This window comes from Schistocerca gregaria, chromosome 1 (assembly GCF_023897955.1).
Source record: "Schistocerca gregaria isolate iqSchGreg1 chromosome 1, iqSchGreg1.2, whole genome shotgun sequence".
In the NCBI taxonomy this organism is placed as follows: Eukaryota; Metazoa; Arthropoda; class Insecta; order Orthoptera; family Acrididae; genus Schistocerca; species Schistocerca gregaria.
In genome coordinates, this window is record NC_064920.1 from 517560385 (window position 1) to 517586079 (window position 25695).

The following is a 25695-nucleotide window of genomic DNA, read 5'->3' on the forward strand; positions in this document are numbered from 1 at the left end:
ATTGTGTGCAGCAATGAATTGCAGTATTGATAGATATTAGTGTCTGTGTTACTGAGGTAATCATAAAATATGGCGTATAACTCGAACAAAAGAAACTGTGCCAAGTAGTTGAAGAAAAGCACATAACACAACTGTTCACAAGAAGGGTAGCACAAGTGATCAATAAAACTACAATCCAATAAGTAATTCTTTATTTCTCCTCTCATCCAAAGTACCTTAATTTGTTTGTCATGTAGGAGGTGATATCATGTTGGGTACCAGGCAGTAAAAGAATTATGGGGAACAAACTAGGTAGCTAAGGAGGCCTGCACAATAACTGCAGGTGCACAATGGATAGTGCTTTTATATACAGTGATCTGAAAGGCACAGGCCCATGTATAATTGGGATGAGAAGTGACTGGAAGCATGGGACAAGCTGCACGTGACAAGTCGGAAAACTGAGCCCTTCTAATTTACATCCTTATCAAGCACTACCCTTTAACATATTAATTCCTTCTCTCACAAGAGGACTCACCTCCATGCAGTATTTATGGTTTATGAACATCTGTGGCTACCATTATGGAAGGATGTGTCCAGTATTCACATGTTGGCAGCAAAAAATGTAGATAGAGACCCTCAGCTGTCCATTTTGAGAAGTGGCACAAATAGTGTAATATGTGTTACAAAGTTTTGCATAACATCCAATCTCCTGTATGAATTGTTAGGAAGGTACTCTTGATTTTTTCTGTCTTACAGACTGATGCCAACAACCAAACTTTACAACTTGTATATTTCATTCATTTCAAGTTTTGCATTGTTGTCTTTGAAACAGGTAAGAACAGATAATTTATGTAATTCTCTTCTTCATTATTCTGATTTGGTCATACTCTTACACATCATTAGGAAGAGCCATAATATGTTTTATCCAAAATTTCAAATTTTTTTTATTCAAAAAATCTTTCAGTTTGTGTTATGAACCATCTAATAAATAATTTCATTTCTGTGGCTGATAAAGAAATTTGTTACAAACCTACTCATAAATAATGGTACACCAAAAATTGAATCTTTAACAGTTGAATTTTAACATAAAAAGTGTGTTGCAAATTCCAGTGATTCATCTAATGTCTTTGATCAACAGAAAAACTCAAACCAAATGTTTATAAACAATATTTTATATACAAGTTGTATGTAAAAAGATTTTGCACTGTTATGAAATGAATTCTAAGAAAAAAGACCATTGCTCTTGAATATAACTGTATATACATCTTGATTATTATTCTCTGAGGCTTCTTCTTATTCCAACATTTCCTTATCTCAGATAATAAAGAAGAGCCACCCAAAGATAACAGCCAAAATTTTATGTGTATTTTCTATAATAAAATTTGCGTACTGAGCTAATACTGTTTATGTACATACCTGCCTCTCAATCAATGTTCCAAGTTCAACAAACTGATCCCTCATCTCACGGACAGATTTCTCAATCTTGAGAAGCTCTCTATGCCTTGACTGCAAAGGATCTATTGCCATCTTTGCTTCAGCAGTAAGAGCTAAAATCTTTTGGAAAAATGCTTTGTTTTGTCCATTAGTAAGTACCAAACCACTCAGTTTATGTCAGTAAAACATGATGTTTTTGCTTACATTGTTTGAAAATAATGCTGTATTTTCTTCTGCGAGCAATTCCTCTAATTCTTCATGTGGAACTATAACATTCTCTACAGGGGTAAAAATACAAGGTGTTTAATGGTGATAAAGTAGTAATTTATTTACATTATTTGTGGTTATAAGCTGCATTAGTTTTGTATGTATATGTAAAAACATAGTATTGTAACGTATTTTGGTTGAGCCACTTTTATCTACAACAAATTGGTATCTTCAGAGTATAATTTTGTGTTATATCTTCATAATTAGAAGTAAAGTAATACATTTTCATAAAGCTTTACTTTTTACACTATTGCCATCTTTGTACTTTAACTGTGTATGTTTGAGAAGTCTGATGGTAATGAATGACAAAACAGGGACTGTTCTTACTTATCCTCAGTTGTTGCTTAAGCAGAGCAGCAGATTTGTCCTTATAATTTGCTATCAGGATAGCATAGCTTTCATATACAGCAGAAAACATATGCACTAAAGATGAGTATTGAACCTTTTCTATATTTCTCAAGACAACTGACTTGGGCTTAGAATCTTCAGTTTGATCTTTCCTTATATCTTCTTCCATTTCTGAAATGAGGAAAACATTTTTTGAACAACTTTGCATTAGTAAATACTTACAAACCATTGTTACAAAATGGTGATAACCTCACCATTGACAGTAAGATCCTTCCACTGTTACAAAAGACAAACTCTGTCAGGTGCTAAGCATATTAAAAATTTGAAGTTTTGTTCTGTTCCAGTATGGACTATTATCAGAAAATCTTGACAGTGAAACTAAGCAATAAAGTGAAAAAAAGTTTATATTTACTATAAAATTGCAGTAAACAGTGGTACTTCCATTTAAAACTAAAACTGTAGCACGCACAATATTGGCACAGTCTGGATATAAAAAATGAAGTTGAAATTTCAATCATGTAACTTCATTCCTTCTCTGACCATAATTTTATTTTCTTTGCCTGAACATAAAAGTAATAGAGTACTCAGAATTAGTCATAAGTACTGAAATGTCACAACATGATTTTGATATTATAAGCTACTGCTGTATGCATGGAATGAAATGCTACAATGCTGTCAGTTGTTGATTTCTAATTCAATTTATTTTCACTGAGTCACATGTGTGTGTGTGTGTGTGATTATTATCATGATTATGATGAGAGAAGGGAGAGGATGAAATGCAGTGCCAGCACATTTTTACTGCTCACAACTAGCACCAAAGGGGCCGCCAAGCTTAATGTCACCATCCAACAGACGGCTTACCATTAACAGTGTCACATGCCCTCACCTCATGCTTTCAGTCAAACTTGTGTAAAACATCAGGAACTTGATGCCACTACTTTTCCTACACTTTGCAATTAAATACTCTTACTCTCCTGGCTCCGCAAACCACAGTAGGTTTTTGGCCTTGTCAAGTAGCCTCTTCCACAGTATTCTGTCTTCCACATCTTCTTTCCTTGCTCCCACTACCTGGAGATCCTTAGCAAACTGGTCTCTCCATCTCATTTTCAGCCTGCCTAGAGATCTTCATCCTTCTGGTTTATTCTCTGAGACTTCGCTCAGTAAAGATCTCTCCTACAGACATGCTCTCTCCTACAGACATGGCTCGCTCATCTTAGCCTTCTTGTTTTGGCGTCTGCAACTACATCTGATTCATTGTATAGCTCTGTGAGCTCCTTGTTCTTTCTTCTTCGCCATTCTCGTCTCCATTGATTGGTCCAAATATCTTTGGCAGGATTTTACTTTTGAAAACTTTTATATTTCTCTCCATGTACTTATTTATTCTCCATATTTCTGCCCCATATAGTAATACTTATCTTATTATGGTTTTACATCTACATCTTCATGACTACTCTCCAATTAGCATTTAAGTGCTTGGCAGAGGGTTCATCGAACCACAATCATACTCTCTCTCTACCATTCCACTCCCTAACAGCACACGGGAAAAACGAACACCTAAAACTTTCTGTTTGAGCTCTGATTTCTCTTAATTTATTTTGATGATGGGCTCAACAAAATATTTTCACATTCGGAAGAGAAAGCTGGTGACTGAAATTTCGTAAATAGATCTCGCCACGACGAAAAACATCATTACTTTAATGATTTCCATCCCAATTCGCATATCATATCTGCCACACTCTCTCCCCTATTATGTGATAATACAAAACGAGCTGCCCATTTTTGCACCCTTTCGATGTCCTCCGTCAATCCCATCTGGTAAGGATCCCAAACCGCGCAGCAATATTCCAACAGAGGACGAACGAGTGTAGTGTAAGCTGTCTATTTAGTGGACTTGTTGCATCTTCTAAGTGTCCTGCCAATGAAACACAACCTTTGGCTCACCTTCCCCATAATATTATCTATGTGGTCTTTCCAACTGAAGTTGTTCGTAATTTTAACACCCAAGTACTTAGGTGAATTGACAGCCTTGAGAATTGTACTATTTATCGAGTAATCGAATTCCAAAGGATTTCTTTTGGAACTCATGTGGATCACCTCACACTTTTCATTATTTAGCATCAACTGCCACCTGCCACACCATACAGCAATCTTTTCTAAATGGTTTTGCAACTGATACTGGTCTTCGGATGACATTACTAGACGGTAAATTACAGCATCATCTGCGAACAACCTAAGAGAACTGCTCAGATTGTCACCCAGGTCATTTATATAGATCAGGAACAGCAGAGGTCCCAGAACGCTTCCCTGGGGAAAACCTGATTCCACTTCAGTTTTACTCGATGACTTGCCATCTATTACTACGAACTGCGACCTTCATGACAGGAAATCACGAATCCAGTCGCACAACTGAGACGCCGATTACAAGTTGCTTGTGAGGAACAGTGTCAAAAGCTTTCCGGAAATCTAGAAATACGGAATCAACTTGAGATCCCCTGTCGATAGCGGCCATTACTTCGTGCAAATAAAGAGCTAGCTGCATTGCACAAGAACAATGTTTTCTGAAACCATGCTGATTACCTATCAATAGATCGTTCCCTTCGAAGTGATTCATAATGTTTGAATACTCTACTGCAAACCGATGTCAATGATACAGGTCTGTAGTTCAATGGATTACTCCTACTACCCTTCTTAAACACTGGTGCGACCTGTGCAATTTTCCAATCTGTAGGTACAGATCTATCGGTGAGCGAGCGGTTGTATATGAGTGCTAAGTAGGGAGCTATAGTATCAGCGTAATCTGAAAGGAACCTAATCGGTATACAATCTGGACCTGAAGACTTGCCCGTATCAAGCGATTTGAGTTGCTTCACAACCCCTAAGGTATCTACTTCTAAGAAACTCATGGTAGCAGCTGTTTGTGTTTCAAATTCTGAAATATTCCATTCGTCTTCCCTGGTGAAGGAATTTCGGAAAACTGCATTCAATAACTCCACTTTAGCGGCACAGTTGCCGGTAACAGTACCATCAGCACTGCGCAGCGAAGGTATTGACTGCGTCTTGTCGCTTGTTTTGGTTCCTCTTGAAAAAATTTTAGATGACAGTAGTTTGTTGTGGGGGTATGATGCTCTGGATGCAGCTTTGATCCTCACCTCTATTTCTTGCTTCTCATCATTTTTATTGTTTATTACTGTCCCCAGATATTTAAACTCATCTACTTCTTCAAACATATGGTTATTGATATGCAGAGTTTCATGTCTTTTTTTTTCTATAATTTATTTCTACCCTCATGAATTTAATTTTCTCATCAGTTACTTCTAATCCAGATTCCTGTGCCTTGTGAAAGAGTCATTTTGCCAGTATTTTAAGATCACCTGGATTTTCAGTGATTAGTGCTACACCATCTGCAAAGGCCAGTACATTTATTTTTATTCCTCTTTTAATTCCTTCTTCTGCTTCACTTTGCTTCACTTGCTGTGTCCAGCGCTTTCTGTATTACAGTGTTGGACAAGAGGGGTGATATCCCTTCTCCTTGCCTGACTCTTGTTTTTATGTCATATGCCTTGGAATATTCTCCATCCATTTTCACTTTCCCTTTCAACCCCTTAAGTGTCACTTGCACAAGATATATGATCATCTTTGGTATTCTAAATCTCTACATTTTCTCCCACAACTTCAAATCAACAAATTGTATTGTCTTTGTTTTGTTATACTCCCAATATTTTGATATGTCTTCTTTCAGTATAAATATCCCATCAGTAGTTGATCGATTCTTAATAAATCCCGCTTGTTTGTGATTTGTTATCTTTTTGAAATACGGTTCTAATTTTGCCTGGAGCATCTTTGGAGAATATTTTACAGGTGGGCCAATTACTGAGATGCCTCAGTAGTTCCTGCATTGTTTTTTTTTCACCCTTTTTGTGAATTGTATTATTATCAGCCCTGTTCACTCCTCTGACATTCTTTCTTCATTTCAGATGTTCATAGCAAGTTTGTCTTATTTGTTTTTAAATTTTTATTCCTCCCTTATTAAACAGTTCAGATGTTACATCATCTCTCTCTGGAGCTTTGTTGTCTATTAGTATTGTGGTTGAGTCTGTTGTCTCTTTCATTGTTGGCAGATCCATGAAGGTTTCTACGCTCTGATACTCATGTTGTCGATCCGTTTCTGCACTTCTATCTAAAACATTTAGAAGCTCCTCAAAATATTCCATCCTAAGTTCCATACCTTTGGATCTTTCCAGAACTGTATTACTACCTTTATCTTTATTGCCACACATCCACTGTACATATCTTTTTCTGAAAAATCTGACCTATCTGTAAAAATCTCTTGCATTCCCTGCACTTTCATCCTCCTCTGCTTTTTTGATTAGACTATACACATGTTCTCTCTTTTTCCTTCTGAGAAGATTTTTAGTTTCTCTTTTAACATTTTAATGTGCTTCTTTACTTTCATTGGAATCCTCTTGTAGGTGTTTTTCCTTTGCTGCTGTTCTTTGTTTCACTTTTGAAAACCACAAATTTTTCTTCCTTCTTTTTCTTTATTTGCATACCTCTAGTGCTGCTTTTTCCATATTTGTTTTTATGATTTTCCAGTGATCTTCAATGTCATGGTTGTCTTCTATTATTTAAACGTCAAATTTGTTTTGCAACTTAATGCCAAACTCCTGTCGTTAGGAAAGTGTGAGTTCATAACATTTAGGTTGGCTGCACTTGCATAGCTTAGTTGCCTAACTCCATTATGTGTAGGGGCTTTCAATCCCAGGTATTCCTAATTACCTCTTTGAGAATTTCATAAAAGTGTCTGTCTTTTCGGCCTACGCTTCCTCGGTCAGAGCATGTAGTGTAACTATTGTTATATTTATGAATCTTCCTTTTAGTCTCATGACAGATATTCTATCATCAGTTGGTTGAAAATCGAACTTTTGTTGACCATAAAACCTACTCCCGGCTGGTACTTTCCATCATTCGATCCACTATAGTATAAAATGTGCCTGTCCGTTTCCATTTTTCCTGTTCCTGGCTATCTAATTTCATGCAGTGCGACAAGATCCAATGCATATCTGTCGAGTTCTTCTGACAGAATATCATGAGCTCCAGGTTTACCAAAATCATAATGTGCCACGTTCCAAATCGTAAGCCATTTTCTATATTCCTTGTTTCTATTTCCCTGTGAGGCATTTTCTTGATGTTTCATAACAAGATTTTTTTTATGGGACAGGTTGACAGCCCAGGGCCCAACCTGGAGGATCAGTTATTTTTTTCATGATAAGTATATTTTCTCACTACCCTCCAACTCTGCTGGGGGCAGAGCTTTTCCCAATTCCAATGGGGGTCACGCCCAATGGAGGTAACTGGCAAATCCCCAAACAGAGCAGCTAACTACTAGCAGTGAATTTTTTTTTGCAACACCAGGAAAACTTTTTATATGTGTGAGGGTGGGATAATGTAACATTCATTCATCTGTCACATTGCAAGTTTAAATTAACAAGAGATTATGTAGAAGGAAGTTATAGTAGTACAGTCAGTTATACGAAGTCAAATCTCCAAAATTTGTTAACTCTTCATTTTGTCCCTGTATCTACACTTTAATATCAGCTACAAAAATTTTCATTATTTTTTACAAAAACTTACAAGATTAGCTATTGTCACACATACACTAACCAGTAATCAAAGGCATCATCCATTTTGAAAGGATAAACTTTCTGATAAAGAATAACATACTGATGCATAGCTCTATAATTTTCATTATGACTGAGGTCCTGGAATGCCAATGCTCAAGCCAGCTCTTTTGTGGCCCGTGGTGAGAGTAACGGGGTAAGGTGGTGGTGCTGGATGGGATGGGGTGAATGATAGAGAGAGGCAGAAGGCAGGGAGAGGGTTGGGGGAAGCGTCTAGTGTCTCATGGAAAAGTGCGGAGCTGTCTGTGGGCTAGCTAAGGGTACAGGGGATGGTGTGTGTGTGTACACACGGAGGGGAGCTCAGAAAAGCTGGTGGTGATGGGGAGGATCCATATGGAAAAGCAGTCATTCAAATCTTGCATGTTGTGCTCTACTGCATGTTGCGCTACTGATAGGTGCTTCGTTGTCATACCAATCTAAAACCCTGTGCTTTGGTTACAGCAGAGCTGATATACAACATAGCTGCTTACACAAGTGGCCTGGCCTCAGCACTTTGGGAGGCGATGGAAGTATCATGGGTAGGATGTCCCTCATTTCAGGGCATGATGATACATAATCAAAGCCCTGACAAAGGACCAGGAGTGTGTGGGGATATGGCACATCTGTTAGTGTATTAGGTCTGAAAGTATTGCCTTTCTATGAAAGCCTTTGTGAGGTCTTCAGCATACTATGTGAGGGAGTTCTCAAACTACAGATGCGTCTGCCATGGGCAGCCAGGCTGTATGGGAGGACTTTTTGGTGTGGATGGGGCGGCAACTGTCAAAGTGCAGGTACTTTTGGTGTTTGGTGGGTTTTATGTGGACTGAGGCCTGGATGGAGCCATCTAATAGGAGGAGATCGGCTTCTAGGAAGGTGGTACAATGGGTGGAGGAGGACCATTATGAAGTGAATGGAAGGGAAGCTGTTGAGATTGTGAATGAATGATGATAAGGCCTTGGGTCCAGATTATAAATATGTCATCAATACACCTGAACCAGACCAGGGGTTTGGAATTTTGGGAATGGGCATGAGGGATGTTTGTGTATAAGGAGGTTGCATCTATAGTGATGAGTAGGAACCCAGGATGTATAGGTTTGGCAATGATGGAGAGCTGGTGCAGAAGTGGCTCATAGCTTTATGTGGGAGGCTAGGTTTTGGACAAATGGTTGCAGACATTGGTCAACAAGGGCTTAGATTCTTTCAGTGGGGGCACTGTAACTAGCCACAATGGGGCACCCAGGATTGTTAGGTTTGCGGAGTTTAGGGAGCATGTAGCAGGTGGGTGTGCAGGCTGTTGTTGGGGTGAGTAGAGTTGGATTCAGGGAAGAGGTTCTAGCAAGGGCCTAAGGATTTCAGCATGAATTGGAGGTTATATTGGACTTCTGGGATAGGATCAATTTGGCAGAGATTGCTGATGGAGGTGTCAGACAACTGGCAAAGGCCATCTGCCAGGTAGTCACTCCAGTTCATCATAACAGTGGTGGAACTTTTGTCTGCTTTGAGTATGATCAGGTCAAGATTCGTTTTTATGTTATATAGGGCAGCCCAAGTTGGGATGGTGAGGCCAAGTTGGAAGTTAGGAATTCCTGGAAAGTGACCAGGGAATTGTTAAGCGGGAGTGTGGAAGTGCCCTCCTCCACACATAATGGCATCTTCCTAGATGTTGATCTCCATGCCATCTTCCTAGATGTTGATCTCCTCCTCTCAAGTGGCTCCATCCACACCTCTGTGCATATCAGATCCACCAATCACTGACAGTACCTGCACTTTGACAGCTGCCACCCCTTCCATACCAAAAATCCCTCCCATACTGACTGGCCACTTGTGGGAGATGCATCTACACTGATGAGAACTCCCTCACCCAGTATGCTGAATGCCTCACAAAGGGCTTCACAGACAGGCAGTAGCCCCCCACCCCCTGACCTACTACACAAACAGAACTCCCATGCCATATCCACACACAGACCTGATCCTCACATCCATCCCAAGAACCATCCACAAAGAAGTGCCCCCTTGTCATCCAGGACTGGAATCGGTCAACCAGAATGAATGGCCACTGCTAAACTGTTGCCAGAAACAAGGTGGACACCCAGTGTGGCAACATGCAGCAGGCCACAACATCCAAGATTTCAAGGGTTGCTTCACTACCTGTGTCATCTGGATCCTCCCAAACACCATCAGCTTTTCTGAGCTGCGCAGATGGGCTATCCTTCCAGCACCTCATTTGCTCTGATAACCTCCCAGGCCTAAACCTGTCCACCCCACCCCCACCCAATATTGTGTGTGTGTGTGTGTGTGTGTGTGTGTGTGTGTGTGTGTGTGTGTGTGTGTGTGTGTGTGTGTGTGTGTGTGCGTGTGCGTGCGCGCGAGCGCGCGCGCCCGTGCGTACAGATTTCTCCTGCAGCTTGAGAAAGGAATTATCATACATAATTGTACAGAGAGAGAGAGAGAGAGAGAGAGAGAGAGAGAGAGAGAGAGAGAGAGAGAGAGAGAGAGTTTTAAACATAACTTGCAAATTAATCAATGTTGACAAGAGAGCAGAAAATGGAGCTGCATGCGAAATGACAGTAAACAAATAGATGTATTGGTAATATGTAATGACTGAGGACCACAACCATATTTTCTTTGAATAGATCTGATCATATTTGCCTCAATCAAAGGTGATAAAAGTATGCTGTTTGTATTATTTTATGATTGTTTTGTGTGTAACATGGTACACTGCACTGTTTCAAATCACTAAGTTGTTAATAGGACGGGGTCATAAATATGTAAGATAGAAACCCTGTTTTAGTACTAAAATGCAATTAATGTTTTAAACCACCAGTGTATATGCCTCTTAAGTTATAAAAATTTATGGAAACATATAATCTTATAATGATAGTACAAATTAACTCTTTTCTGAATTACTCTGTAATAAACTCCAAGAATTATATTAACTAATGTGGTATCAGTAGGTCTTCAACCATGGATAATCAAGACTGCATGCTGAGGTGCTACTTGTGAGTCTTAATTGTTGATATAATTATAGTAATACTGAATTTGTGCCATGTACAAAGTATGGCACCACCACTATTTTTGCCAAGGGCAAACTGCTGCACAACAGATTTGTTCTTTGAAAACATCAATGAGTGGTTTATTCAAAATAAAATGAAAAAGAGTGAAGAAAACGCACATCATCTGTTGTGCAGTCTCAGCATTGTTGGATGCCAGGATAAATGGAGGCTGTCAATCTACTGGGTTAGATGACTGATAGCAAACTATCAATGAATGAGCGCACAGTCTGTGTGTACTCCAAGCCCTCCCGTGTAACATACCTCACTGAAAAGTATCATGACAGCATGTTATGCACTATTTCATAGCAACATTAATTATGGCCTGGTATTTCGACACTCTTCAGCTGTAGGGATGTGTTAATGATACAAAAAGCTGTCAGAATTATCACTGCGAGCAAAAGACTGGAGCACTGTAAGGCTATATTCACCTGGTTAGGAATAATGACAGTTTTTGGCTAGTATGTGTTTTATGTCTCATCAGTATGAAAGAAAACCAGGGAGCTTTTAGTTTGAGGCAAGAAACACATACTTATCACAACTGCAATGAGGATAACATTGAAATACCAAGCTGCCTTCTGTCTAGAACACAAGATCTGACACCAGGATTATTCGAAAGGAAAATTGCACAGGACTTGAAACAGCATCCATTTTACTCTATCGTAATTTTTTTCAGAAGGCTATTGGGGAAGCAGTGACCAAAGTGATTGACCAAAATAATATTGTTTTCATTTGTTATATATGTCTCATTGTAAAGAGTTTCTTTATATGTTATATGAAAAATTTTAAATAACTCATTTGTATGTGTATATGTAATTTTGATGCAGTCTATCCAGTTATGATTGATAAATGATGCAGATTTAGTAATAAAGTGAATAAAATAATTAAAACTTGAATGTGAAGGATATTACTTTTAATTTTTCTGGTTATATTGTGTAAAAATAAAACTTTTTCTACATAACACACATACCTTTCAGTCTAGCATTTGTCAGGGTTATCATTCTCTGAATTGAAGCAGTACAAGCATCCATATCCTGCCTTAGTTCTGCCAAGAGAGGACAAAACAAATGTTGTAGTACATTTCTACTACCAGTTAAGCAGAAATAGACATTGCAATTGGCTTACTTGCTTGATCCTTTGGTATACCTAAAAGCTCCTTCTGTATATTTTTAAGCTCATCAATCTTTGTTTTGATGTTTTCTATTAGCTTCTGAATCTGAGACACCTGCAAAAGAGGAAATGTTTTACAAGGAGGAAAAACCATAATTTTGTTGAGTTTACCTTAAGTTCTTTCTTTGTAATTTCACTTAATAAATATAACATTTATTCTTAAGAGTGTTTGTAACTGCTATGAACAGCTCATTTTACTTGTTATTGTAATAACTATGTATTCATTGTAGCATAATGTGACCTGTTTTACACCAGATGAGTAACTTTTCAATGTCATATAATTTTCTTTTGTTATAATATATATCAGGAACTAGTGCACAAATAAAGCAGAGAACAGAAAATAATGATATTTAGTAAGAATAACTAAATGAGCCAGTTTGTGGTATTTCAAAGTTCACATGGAAGCAATGCAGGCTATAAAAGTGAAGAGGAAATCTTATGCAAATGAGATTTTTAGTTTTAGTCAAATATCACCATATTTATGACCTTATGTTATTTTGTCAGTGACTTGTGCTTATTTAGTATGTCAGTTCATTAACCTTCAGACATCAATTTTCAGATAAATAACCTTCATCGACAGTAGAACACACACATCTCTATATTTTAAAATAATTTTTTAGTTTTTAGCTGTTCAACATAGTGTACCTTCCTTGTTAGTTAACTTTATTGGTGGGGATGCTGTGCTGCTGCCATTTGCCAGACCTTTGGTAACAAGAGGAGTGTGTCAACTTTTTTTCAATGATTTGATTCATATGGACAAGGTGTCTAGGGCAGAATGAGGACTTCCAAATTAAGACTTCCACTTGTGTAAACAAGAAGACACAATTCTCAACCATTTTCAGGAAGGTCAAGTTTTAAATTTTTATGTTTGCTTGTATGCTTTGTATGGTTGCCAGTATTCAAAGACGCCGCAGCTGAGAGAGTAAGTGCTTAGTTTCATAATAAATTGTTCTTGGTCATTATTGCAAAATTTTGTGGCATACCATGCATATCTGTTGTTGGAATTACTTGGTTGATTGGGTGGTTGATTTGGGAGAGGGAACCAAACACCAAGGTCATCTGTTTCATGATTAGGGAAGGATGGGGAAGGAAGTCAGCTGTGCCCTTTCAAAGGAACCATCACAGCATTTGCCTCAAGCTATTTAGGTAAGGAAACCTAAATCAGGATGGCCGGTCATGAGTTCTGAACCACTGTCCTCTTGAAAGTTAGTCCAATGAACTAACCACTGTGCCACATCACTCAGTAGAATTACATGGGAATGAAACAAAAAAGTACTGGAAGTGAGATTCGATCCAGAGGGTTCATGCTTATGGAGCTAAGCACTTACTCATTCAGCTGCAGAATCCTTAGATCAGAGTCTTTCGAATTGTTGCATTAATGATAATAAAAATTTCCAAAATCAATTTCCTCAAAATGGTTGAGACTTGTGTCATACTGTTTACATATGCGGAAGTCCCAGTGGAGCCCTACAGATCCTGTCAATGTGAATCAAATCAGTGAAAGGAAGTTCATACAGTCATCTTGTAAGCCTTGACATAATTATGTTCACAGCAGTTTCTGCACTAATGTGATTATTTGATCAACATGACCAGTTTGCATGATGAGGATGTACGAGCAGAATCCTCAAGTCTCAAGCCAGTACTGTCAATTAGCAGTCAGCCAGTCAGTCAGTCTTTGTATAGCTCACAAAGCACTCCAGTCAAAAGGATGTCATCCATTGATTTACCACAATGTCTGCAGTGCAATTTGGTGTACAGTGGATCCATATTTGTTCCCCACATCAAGACAATTAACTTACCAGTATTAACTGATCTGTCATACAGGCACTGAAATGGAACACAGCAGCTGCAACATTACATGTTACCTCCAAAAGTAGATTCCATTATCAGTCATTCCTTTGTTTGTCATATTTTTTATGTTTATCAGTATAAACAGGTGAATGTTGAAAGAAACTAAAGTAATAGAAGGAAGGCCACTGAACCTGATTGGGTGCCTGTCAAATTATAAATGTAGTAATGCAAAATGACTGTACTTTTTCTAGTAGTAGCTTGTCAATGCCCGTATGTAAACAAAATGCATGCTTATAGGTCATCAAATCAAATATACAGTTAGAAGACATATGATCAAAAAATATTCATTGTATTGCTCTGAATGGAGAAATACAGTTAGTGTAACTAACACTTGACACAATGTAAGAAAGTGTGTTGAGACCAATACAGTTTGCTGTTTGCATAAAAGACCTTTCAGAAAGTTTTGGTATTAACACTATGAAAAAGGTTCATGCAAACTGGATACCACATGTATTGAAGGTTGACCAAAATCAAAAGTGAATACAAATTTCACAGAAGTGTTGGCCCTTTTTACAACGAATACAATTGTTATAGCAGATGGCAGGGATCCATCATGTCATGACAGACATGAAACATTGATTGGAAGGCAGTAGCCTCGCACCAAAGAAGGCAATGGCAGTTTAACCTGCTGGAAAGATTATGATTTGTTTTTTCTGGGAGGCAAAAGGCATTGTAAAGAGAGCAACAATAGTTGGAGACTAATGCAAAAGCCTTCACAGCAACTGAATGAAAAAAATATGAAAACAAGCATAGTCTGCAGAATGGGAAAAAATCATCACTCATTGACAAGATGCACCTGCTGACAAAAGTGCTTTGGCTGTGGGAATACATGAAAGATTTGAAGGACAAATCTTGGAACATTCATCTTGTTCATTATTTAGGCACTCTGCAACTTTCACTTGTCCTCAAAAATTTGTGGCTTGAAAATATTTTATGACCAATAAAAGAGCTCATTGAAGTCACAGTTGCCAGAGGTTGAAAATACTGCTACAGTTGCAAGGTTCTTATATTTAGAACACAACCAGTTTCTCGGGCCCTTACACGCCCATCTTCAGGTGTCATTCTGAAAATAGTAGGAGACAGGATATAATCTTTTTACAAAGGGCGTTCAAAACGTTTTGCACAGTCGTATCCATTTTTTTTTTATTTTTTGCAGGAGGAGAATGAAATTTTTTGTGAACATACTTGGTATATAAAAGTATTTTCTTTTATTAACAGGTGTGCCATAAAGGGCCGTGAAGTAGATGTCAAGTTGCGACAATGGTTGATGATGGAGTTCCTCTTCAAGACCAGCCTGACTCTGCCACACCGATTCACAGGGAGTTGCTCCATGTTTATGGGGAAGACACAGTGGATCACAGCAGTATCCAGCGGTCGTTGCAGAGGTTTAAAGAAGGTGATTTCTCTCTACTTGACAATCCACGATGCGATAGATCATCGATGGCAGTGAGTCATGTGAATAAGGAGATGTGGCTCCACAATTAACTGGGACCGTTACTGTTTGTCACTGAACAAGCTGTAACATGCCATCAAGATGCACGGACCACAACTTCAGGGTCAGCTCATCAGACTACACCATGACAATGCCAAAACCCATACAACCCTTATGACACAAGAGAAAATCAGGAAAATGGGTTGGAAAATTGTTCCTCATCCTCCCTACAGTCCAGACTTGGCTCCACCTGATTTGTACCTCTTTTGTCATCTGAAGGCCCATTTTATAGTGAGAAAGACCTTATTTCCTGTGTCAAGTGATGGTGTAAAAGTCAATGCCCAGAATTTTACCAAAGTCCATTTACATCATGGAAAGAATGTTGGGCCAGATGTGACACAGTTGCTGGAGGCTACACTGAGTAGGCTCAATGTATAGCTTAGTGTTCCAAGTATGTTAAAAAAAAATTTCATTCTCCTCCCGCAAAAAATAAAAAAATTAGAGACGACTGCAAAACGTTTTGAACGCCGTTTGTACAAGCAGCCGTACACATAAAAAAAAAAAACATAAAATTCCATAAAAAAATTTAAAAGCCACCAATCGGGTGCTGTAAAACCTAAGTCAACACAAAGTGATGCCAGACAGTACTACGGACGACTGCCTGGCTAAAGAAATATGCAAAGAATACCAGGACACTAATGCCTGGTGCTGTGACCCCGAGCACCATGGTGTACGAGTACAAGACATGGTGGAATTTTTGTTTTGTTTTTTATGTGTATTGCTGCTTGTAGAAAAATTATCTCCTGTCTCTTGCTGTTTTCAGTATGACACCTGAGGATGGGTGTATAAGAGGTAAAACCAGTCATGTTCTAAATAAAAGAAGCTTGCAACTCTTGCAGTATTTTCAGTCTCTGGCTGCAGATGTTACTCCAACAGGATTGTTTGCAGTCATTGTTGATTATTTTGCAGATCATCTTGTACCATACGTCAGGTGTTGAATATGTCTACATGGAAGAAATTGAATAAAGTACATCAACCTAACAAAAATTATGACTGTTTCTTTTTTAGCTAAAAACACAGTCTTTCATGTCAGACCACAAATTTTCTTCTGCTGTCATCAATTTGTGATGCTGTTCATAGATGCCACAGTTGCATATGTTTGTAAAAAGCAAGAAATGCCACAAAAAATAGCATTTTGTGCATAAGCTGACATTTAACCCTCAAAATAAGAGAGTGGAACTCAATGGACACATTTGAGCTTCCTTTTTTCTGTTCTTTTTTTCATGGGTTTCCCCAAGAAAACAAATAAAATTTAATCCCAGGAATAAAACTAAAACTTTCTGACAATTTATAAAAAATGAGTGATGTTTCTTAGAAGAATAACAGCCATCTTAAGTAAAAGTTAGGTAATCACAGTAATATAGAACCTATTAAGAACAACAGTAAACTATCTCATCCCAGACAAGTGGCTAGTGTTCTCAACTCTAATATCTGAAACATAGCCAGCAGTTGATAAATACAAACATCATGGCAAGCAAATAGACAGTAAGAGAAAACAATATGAACAAAAAAATTCATGCAAAATTATTATTTATGTATCCAGCAACACCTGAGGCACTATCTACAATTATAAAGAACTAATAAATATTCATGGGGTGCTGATGGGATACCAGATGCAATAATCAAGGTAGTACAATATTTATTGAAGAACCACCAGTAAATATTGTAAACTCCTCATCATTTGGGATTGAAGTATTTACAAGTAGACTAAAAACTGCAAAAGAAGCAGTACTGTGTAAGAAGGGCAACAAATGAGAAATTGTTTATTGTATTCCAGTATCAGTTACTTCAGGTTTCAGCACTATTATGGAAAAAAATATTCCTTAGAAGATTAACAGTCATCTTAAATAAAGAAATGCTAATAAATAGCTGACCAATGGGTTCAGAGTTGGCAAATAAACCAAGTCAGCATTTTTTGCATTTTTAAATGAAATGCTAACAGTATTGGATCATAAACAACACAGTTGGTAACAGGCTTCATTATGTCAAGAAATACACCAGAAGCATGAGATCCTTTTGCATAATTAAAGTAATTGTGAAATTAAATGCCACTCTAAAAGATAGATCCAGTCATACCTTTATGAGCATCAAGAGAGTATCCAGAAATTAAATATAAAGATTACACACACAGTTTCTAGTTTTTACAGTAATATGCAGAAAAATAAAGTATGTAATCCCACATGGTTCTGTTCTGGGATCTGTTCTATTTTGCTGTGTGTAAGTGACACGGCCAAAGAAATAAGTGATGCAACCATAGTACTCTATTGTAGATGACACTAATATTGCAATTACATCACACATTGATGAAAATCTGCAGGAAACAGTAACATCGACAATCCAAAGTTTAGCACAGTGGCTCCGAACCAATGGGCTCACCATAAATCCTCCACCCTGCAAATCCTGTTTTAATCATAGAGGAGAAAAAGATGTTAAAATGTGAGTAATACAGAATTATTAGGCCTACATATTAAGGACAGTTTGAAGTGGGAGGTGCACCCTAATAATCTAAATAAAACACTGAATACATTTATGTATTCTCACTAAAAATACAAGCTGCTCGTCAGTAGAGACAATGTACCATGGCAATAAACAGTTGGTACTGATGTATGGAATTCTTTTTGGGGGAATTCCACAATTTTAAAAAAGTACGAAAAAGATTAGCACAGTGATGAAGCAAGATAAGTGTAGAGATTCCTGATCCCCATGACTGTATAGAGAAGCATCAAAATATATAAGCGTAGTGATGATTTTAACAGAAAAAAAGAAGTCACAAAACTTGATGGTATATGGACTGTGGCTCTGCAGAATTAACAGATAAGTTTTTATACTTGACAGGTGAAAATCAATAGATAAGTTTTATCTCTGACAAAAATTGCCTCTGCCGATCAGGTGTAAACTTTACTACACCCACTTTTCATAGTGATTATATCACTCCTGATGTCTGACTAGTCAGTGGACAAAACTTAGCATTTCCAGGAGCATCTCCAAAGATGTCCAGCACAGCTGTGGACGAAATGCCTGAGCAAAAAAATTTTTTTACCTTAGCTGAACAGCCCGGAAGACTCAACGACTATGACATCCATTCATGAAAGCCTTATTGTATGATCTTTGTCTATCCTCATCCTCAATGTAGGTGGGCCCCTCTCATCCAATGCTCTGAGTATTCTGCCCTTTCTTTTTAACCTTCCCTACCCTACCCCTCCCCTCACCCCAAAGAAGGAACTTGTAGTTCTGAAAACTAGGAAATGTGTCACATTTATTTTTATAAATTGGTAATTTTAATACAATAATTATTCATAAATCATTGATAATACAGACCTTACACCAGTCCATATTTTTCGTGAATCAGTTTGATATTTCCTGTCTCATTAGCGATCTTAAAGTGACACTTTGCAGTTATAAACCAAATTAGTTGGCACAGTGGACTGCTGTTGGGAGGATGTTTATATTTTCCGTTCAAATGGTTCTAAGCACTATGGGACTTAACAGCTGAGCTCATCAGTCTCCTAAACTTAGAACTACTTAAACCTAACTAGCCTAAGGACATCACTCACATTCACGTCCGAGGCAGGATTCGAACCTGCAACCGTAGCAGCCGCGTGGTTCCGGACTGAAGCCTAGATCCGCTCGGCCACCGCGAGTGGCATATTTTCTGTGGTTTTCCTAAATCAGTTCCTGGATGGTATCTTTAAGAGGCCTGATCTTTCATACCCAGCAAGCAAATTGCAAGTTTTCCTCAGCGTGTGTAATATTAATGATGAGAATGCATTTATTCTGACAGAAGATTTTACTTTTTGTTCCAGCCTCTCTTCTTCTACTTGCAATGTGCACTGACAAACTCCTTGTTAGAAAATAATCCTCATTTCCAAGATAATTAGTAACTTTAATTTCAAGAAAAATATAAAGGATTCTCCCAAAACTTTATATTTTGAAATTAACATCACACCATTATTTCTATTTTGGTAATATTAAATCTGTATCAACTCACCTTGGACTATAAGCTGGTGCCAAGAGCTTAGTTGGTACCCTTCATTGTCTCTCTCCATCTCAACCAAGGAATGCCATCATCAGTAAGTTGCATTTCTGAATCACTACAATATCCTTTGGTATTAATATAACATAATTTCTCTGTTGAGTTGTTATTGTTGCTATTGTCAGCAGTGCATCCTCATATCCCTTACCACATTTTACTAGTGTATATTACTTACGTTTTCTTTAGTTGATCTGCACATAATAATTGTGCTCTCTACAGCAATACTTTTACATTGTCGGTAGGTCACATCGACCATGTAAAGCATGATCTTTGAACTCTAACTGCTCTGACAAGCCAGCATGTTAATGTTTTAGTCAACCTTTGTACAGTGTACGTGTGTATCTTTCTTTGTGCTGAAATATAGGTATGTATAAACATTTATGGGAACAGTTTGTTGCATATACAGTTATCCGTATTCCTGTTTCCCATATTGGTGACCCCGATGTGGCAGTTGCCCCACATTTTGGTAAACATTCCCCCTCTCTCGCACACCAACCACATGATTCGGGAGCCATCGCCAATCCCTGCATGACACCAATGCCTCTCTCTCCCGGTCCAGTTACTCAAGGCCAAGCTAACAACAGACAGCCGCTGCAGGCCCCGATCCGCTCCTTGCTGCATGTGCAGCTGACCTCTCCAAACAAGCGCACACCGCACTCATTATAGGCATGTGACTTTCGTGCTGGCGTTTCCCAATCACGCTAACAGCTATGCCTCATCGCATCCCACTCATCCCAAAAGTTCACGTTAGGACATTACTCAGCCTCGTGTGCAGTTCTCAGTCTCTTCCGACACTGATGGAACAACACACAAGATAACTGCATGGCCCGGCACAAATTAACGAACTTCTGGGGGCAAGCATTCTACAGCCATCAGACAGCAATTGGTCTTCACTGATTCACCTCGTCATGAAACATGATGGTTCTTTTTGAATGTGTGGTGATTACAGATGCTTAAACGCTCGTACCGTCATCGACAATTACCCAGTGCAGAACATAAATGATTTCATCCATATGTTATCGGGCGCCACAATCTTCAGTGTGATTGACTGTAAAAACGTGCCTATCACTAGATTCCTGCAGCGCTGGAAGACATTCCAAAGACTGGTATCGTCACGCTGCTTGGTTTGTTCTAATACAACTTCATGCCATTCGGCTTAAAGATTGCAGCACAAACATGGCAATGTTTCATTGACTCAATCTTATGACAGTTCGAGTTCTGCTTTGAATTCATGGATGACATCCACATTTTCAGCAGGTTGACTGAGGACCACAAAGATCATTTATCCCAGTTCCTCCAGACCTCAAACTCCAATGGTGTCGAGGTCAACAAAGACAAATTCCAACTGCTCCAGTCTTCTGTGACATTTTTGGGTTACACCATCTCTGCAGATGGAATACAGCCTCCTAAATCCCACATGCAGGCTATCATGTCATTGCCTTCCCCGACTCCGTACAAAGAACTCCGATGTTTCCTGGGTACTATAAATTATTAACGCTGACATCTACCTTCTGCCGCCGCCGTGAAGGCCCCACTGACGCACTCGCCGTCTGGCAAACAGACTTTGTGCCTTAAGCCAGTCTGTTGGACTGAACCTACGCTAGAGCCTTCAGGGCTTGAAAGATACCATTAGCTCACGCCATCGTACTCGCCCACCCCGATCCGTCTGCTGAGTTGTTCATCACTATGGATGCCAGTGACATCGCGGTCAGGGCAGTATTACAGCAACACAAAGGTGACACGGTTTCACCACTTTATTTCTTCTCTAAAAAAACGTTCTACAGCACAGAAGAAATATTCCACTTTTGATAGAGAACTTCTGGTGGTCTATGAAGCCATCAAACACTTTCGCCTTGACATCGAGGGCTGTTTTTTCTTCATCCTTACTGAGCACAAACCACTGGCGGACGACTTCTGCAACCCTCCCTAGGACCCAGCCCCTCTGTGCCCACCATGAATTCCTTTCCTGTGCTAACCTCTTCATCTCAGAGTAGCACTTGCAACCTACGTCCTCAATTATTTGCTTGACGTATTCCAATCTCTGTCTTTCTCTACAGTTTTTGCCCTATACAGCTCCCTCTAGTACCATGGAAGTCATTCCCTCATGTCTTAGCAGATGTCCTATCATCCTGTCCCTTCTCCTTATCAGTGTTTTTCACATATTCCTTTCCTCTCTGATTCTGCGTAGAACCTCCTCATTCCTTACCTTATCAGTCCATCTAATTTTCAACATTCGACTATAGCACCACATCTCAAATGCTTTGATTCTCTTCTGTTCCGGGTTTCCCACCATCAATGTTTCACTACCATACATCGCTGTACTCCAGACGTACATCCTCAGAAATTTCTTCCTCAAATTTAGGCCAGTATTTGATATTAGTAGACTTCTCTTGGCCAGAAATGCCTTTTTTGCCATAGTGAGTCTGCTTTTGATGTCCTCCTTGCTCCGCCCGTCATTGGTTATTTTACTGCCTAGGTAGCAGAATTCCTTAACTTCATTGACTTCGTGACCATCAATCCTGATGTTAAGTTTCTCGCTGTTCTCATTTCTACTACTTTTTATTACCTTCGTCTTTCTGTGATTTACTCTCAAACCATACTGTGTACTCATTAGACTGTTCATTCCGTTCAGCAGATCATTTAATTCTTCTTCACTTTCACTCAGGATAGCAATGTTATCAGGGAATCGTATCATTGATATCCTTTCACCTTGTATTTTAATTCCACTCCTGAACCTTTCTTTTATTTCCATCATTGCTTCCTCGATGTACAGATTGAAGAGTAGGGGCGAAAGGCTACAGCCTTGTCTTACTCCCTTCTTAATATGAGCACTTCGTTCTTGATCGTCCACTCATATTATTCCCTCTTGGTTGTTGTACATATTGTATATGATCCGTCTCTCCCTATAGCTTACCCCTACTTTTTTCAGAATCTTGAACAGCTTGCACCATTTTACACTCTTGGAAATGGAAAAAAGAACACATTGACACCGGTGTGTCAGACCAACCATACTTGCTCCGGACACTGCGAGAGGGCTGTACAAGCAATGATCCCACGCACGGCACAGCGGACACACCAGGAACCGCGATGTGGGCCGTCGAATGGCGCTAGCTGCGCAGCATTTGTGCACGCCGCCGTCAGTGTCAGCCAGTTTGCCGTGGCATACGGCGCTCCATTGCAGTCTTTAACACTGGTAGCATGCCGCGACAGTGTGGACGTGAACCGTATGTGCAGTTGATGGACTTTGAGCGAGGGCGTATAGTGGGCATGCGGAGGTCGGGTGGACGTACCGCCGAATTGCTCAACACGTGGGGCGTGGAGTCTCCACAGTACATCGATGTTGTCGCCAGTGGTCGGCGGAAGGTGCACGTGCCCGTCGACCTGGGACCGGACCGCAGCGACGCACGGATGCACGCCAAGACCGTAGGATCCTACGCAGTGCCGTAGTGGACCGCACCGCCACTTCCCAGCAAATTAGGGACACAGTTGCTTCTGGGGTATCGGCGAGCACCATTCGCAACCGTCTCCATGAAGCTGGGCTATGGTCCCGCACACCGTTAGGCCGTCTTCCGCTCACGCCCCAACATCGTGCAGCCCGCCTCCAGTGGTGTCGCGACAGGTGTGAATGGAGGGACGAATGGAGACGTGTCGTCTTCAGCGATGAGAGTCGCTTCTGCCTTGGTGCCAATGATGGTCGTATGCATGTTTGGCGCCGTGCAGGTGAGCGCCACAATCAGGACTGCATACGACCGAGGCACACAGGGCCAACACCCGGCATCATGGTGTGGGGAGCGATCTCCTACACTGGCCGTACACCTCTGGTGATCGTCGAGGTGAGACTGAATAGTCCACGGTACATCCAAACCGTCATCGAACCCATCGTTCTACCATTCCTAGACCGGCAAGGGAACTTGCTGTTCCAACAGGACAATGCACGTCCGCATGTATCCCGTGCCACCCAACGTGCTCTAGAAGGTGTAAGTCAACTACCCTGGCCAGCAAAATCTCCGGATCTGTCCCCCATTGAGCATGTTTGGGACTGGGTGAAGCGTTGTCTCACGCGGTCTGCACGTCCAGCACGAACACTGGTCCAACTGAGGCGCCAGGTGGAAATGGCATGGCAAGCCGTTCCACAGGACTACATCCAGCATCTCTATGATCGTCTCCATGGGAGAATAGCAGCCTGCATTGCTGCGAAAGGTGGATATACAGTGTACTAGTGCCGACATTGTGCATGCCCTGTTGCCTGTGTCTATTTCACATAAATATTGTTTCTTTATTTGTCTATCATAAGTGCTCATGTATACTCATATTGTCAGTTAAATGGGAATTAACATTCTCCATTAACAGGAATCTCCTTACAACCGCCTTTCTATATCTGTTATTTTCATCTTCGCCACTACTACTACTACTACTACTATTATCTTTTTCGTAACCACTACTGCCACTTTCCATCTTTCTTTTCGCTCCCTTCTCCGATACTTCCAGCGTGTTTTTCACCTTTAGTTCACAGACGCTTGAGTCAGTCACGACCTTGGACACCTGTAAACATGTCTTCCCCCGCGAAATCCAGCTTTTGTCCCTCTTCCGGCCAGCAGGTAAACGGAGCGCGCTCGGTCCTACAGGCGGCCACAATGGGACGGACCGGTTCCGGCGGCGGGCTCTTTGTGGCCCACGCGAACGCGCAGTCGCTAACGGCTCACTTCGACGAGTTCTGTGACCTGTTCTGCCAATCGCTGTTCCACATTATCCTCGTCTCTGAAACTTGGTTGAAACCAAACATTTCTTCCGACGCTATCCGAATCGCTGGTTACTCTCTCCTAAGGGCAGATCGTGAAACACGACGCGGGGGTGGTGTGGGTGCCTATGTTCGCTCTGATCTGACACCTACTGTACTATGCGCATCGGATGCAAATGGCGAAGGAGAAGCAGAGTTCTTGTTTTTCGAAATAAATACATCAAATCAGAAACTGCTAATTGGAGTAATCTATAAACCTCCAAACGTCGGTGCCATGTCCTCCTTTCAGTCTGCCCTGTCCTCACTCGTGACACAGTATGAACACATAATCATTATGGGCGACACAAACATCGACTTACAGTTAAAATCTCCCTCTGCCGAAAAACTAAGGCGACTGTTCCACTCCAATGATATGAGTTTAACACCGCTGGACCCAACTCACCACACGTCACACAGCCACACACTCATAGATATAATAGCAACAAAGCGACCAGATAAAATAATCCGCGCCAATCAGACATCCGCTCCGGGACTCTCTGCTCATGACGTGATATTCTTAAATTACTCAGTGCATACTACCAAAGAAAAATCTCACCTGGTAACCTACAGAAACTTAAAAAATGTTAACCATGACGCTCTTCAAAAGGATTGCTCAGACATCCCTTGGCATGATATAAGCAATGAACCGACTTTAGACGGAAAAATTCGGCAATTATGTAGCAAAATTATTGCACTGTATGATAAACATGCTCCTCAACGCACTGTCAAGGTAAAGAGAGCTCCTGCTCCATGGCTCACCACTGCATTACGCCAGTTAATGAATAAACGTGATGCTGCACACAGGGCCTTCAAGCGTAACCCAACTCCCGAGGCGTACGAAGCTTATAGGAAACTCCGAAACAGAACGAAGCAAAGCGTGAGAAATGCCAAAATCAGACATGCCCGCTCTGTCGTATGCGGCATATCAAAACCTGCTGCACTGTGGAAAAAGCTGCGCAGTTTCGGTATAGGGAAGCGAAGATATGACGCTGTTTATCAAGCGTCTGCAGAAGAATTAAACGATTTCTTCTCAACAGCTGTAATCTGCCACGCAGCGACAAATTACCAGCCCCAAGATATCAATCTCTTGAGAGACAAGTTTTTCCTAAAACATGTCACTACCGGCACAGTACACAAGACAATTATGAGAATCTCTTCCGAGGCAGTAGGAAATGATGGAGTGAGCATTGGCATGATTAAAAACGTCGTAGCCACTATTATTCCAGTTATCACAGACATCTTCAACCTGTCTCTTGTCAGTAGTATATATCCTACTGAGTGGAAGCAAAGTTTAATCCAGCCTATACCCAAGACTGACAACCCTAAGTCGCCAGGTGACTACAGGCCGATCAGCATACTACCTGCAATATCTAAAGCCCTAGAATACATCGTCCATGAACAGCTGACGGATTACCTCAAAACTCATAACATCCATGACGAATATCAGTCAGGCTTTCGAAAGCACCATAGTACAGCAACTGCATTAATCAAAGTAACTGATGACATTAAACATGCTATGGACAGACGTGAAGCTACTATCCTAACACTGCTTGACTTTAGCAAGGCTTTTGACACAGTTGACTTCGATATATTACTAATTAAAATGAAACAGCTGAATTTCTCAATCAGCGCAATAC

The 25695-nt window shown here is 40.2% G+C and overlaps 1 protein-coding gene across 1 annotated transcript in view; it reads right to left on the reverse strand.

Annotated features, from left to right (window-relative positions):
* Positions 1–25695, reverse strand: part of LOC126354583 (syntaxin-like) — an 81719-nt gene that overhangs the window by 14035 nt on the left and 41989 nt on the right. The window contains exons 3-7 of the mRNA XM_050004334.1: positions 11861–11960; positions 11706–11780; positions 2008–2199; positions 1618–1691; positions 1396–1533 (exon numbers count right to left, since the gene is read on the reverse strand). Of these exons, the coding sequence (XP_049860291.1) occupies positions 1396–1533; positions 1618–1691; positions 2008–2199; positions 11706–11780; positions 11861–11960 (579 nt within the window). The remainder of the gene's footprint in view (positions 1–1395; positions 1534–1617; positions 1692–2007; positions 2200–11705; positions 11781–11860; positions 11961–25695) is intronic.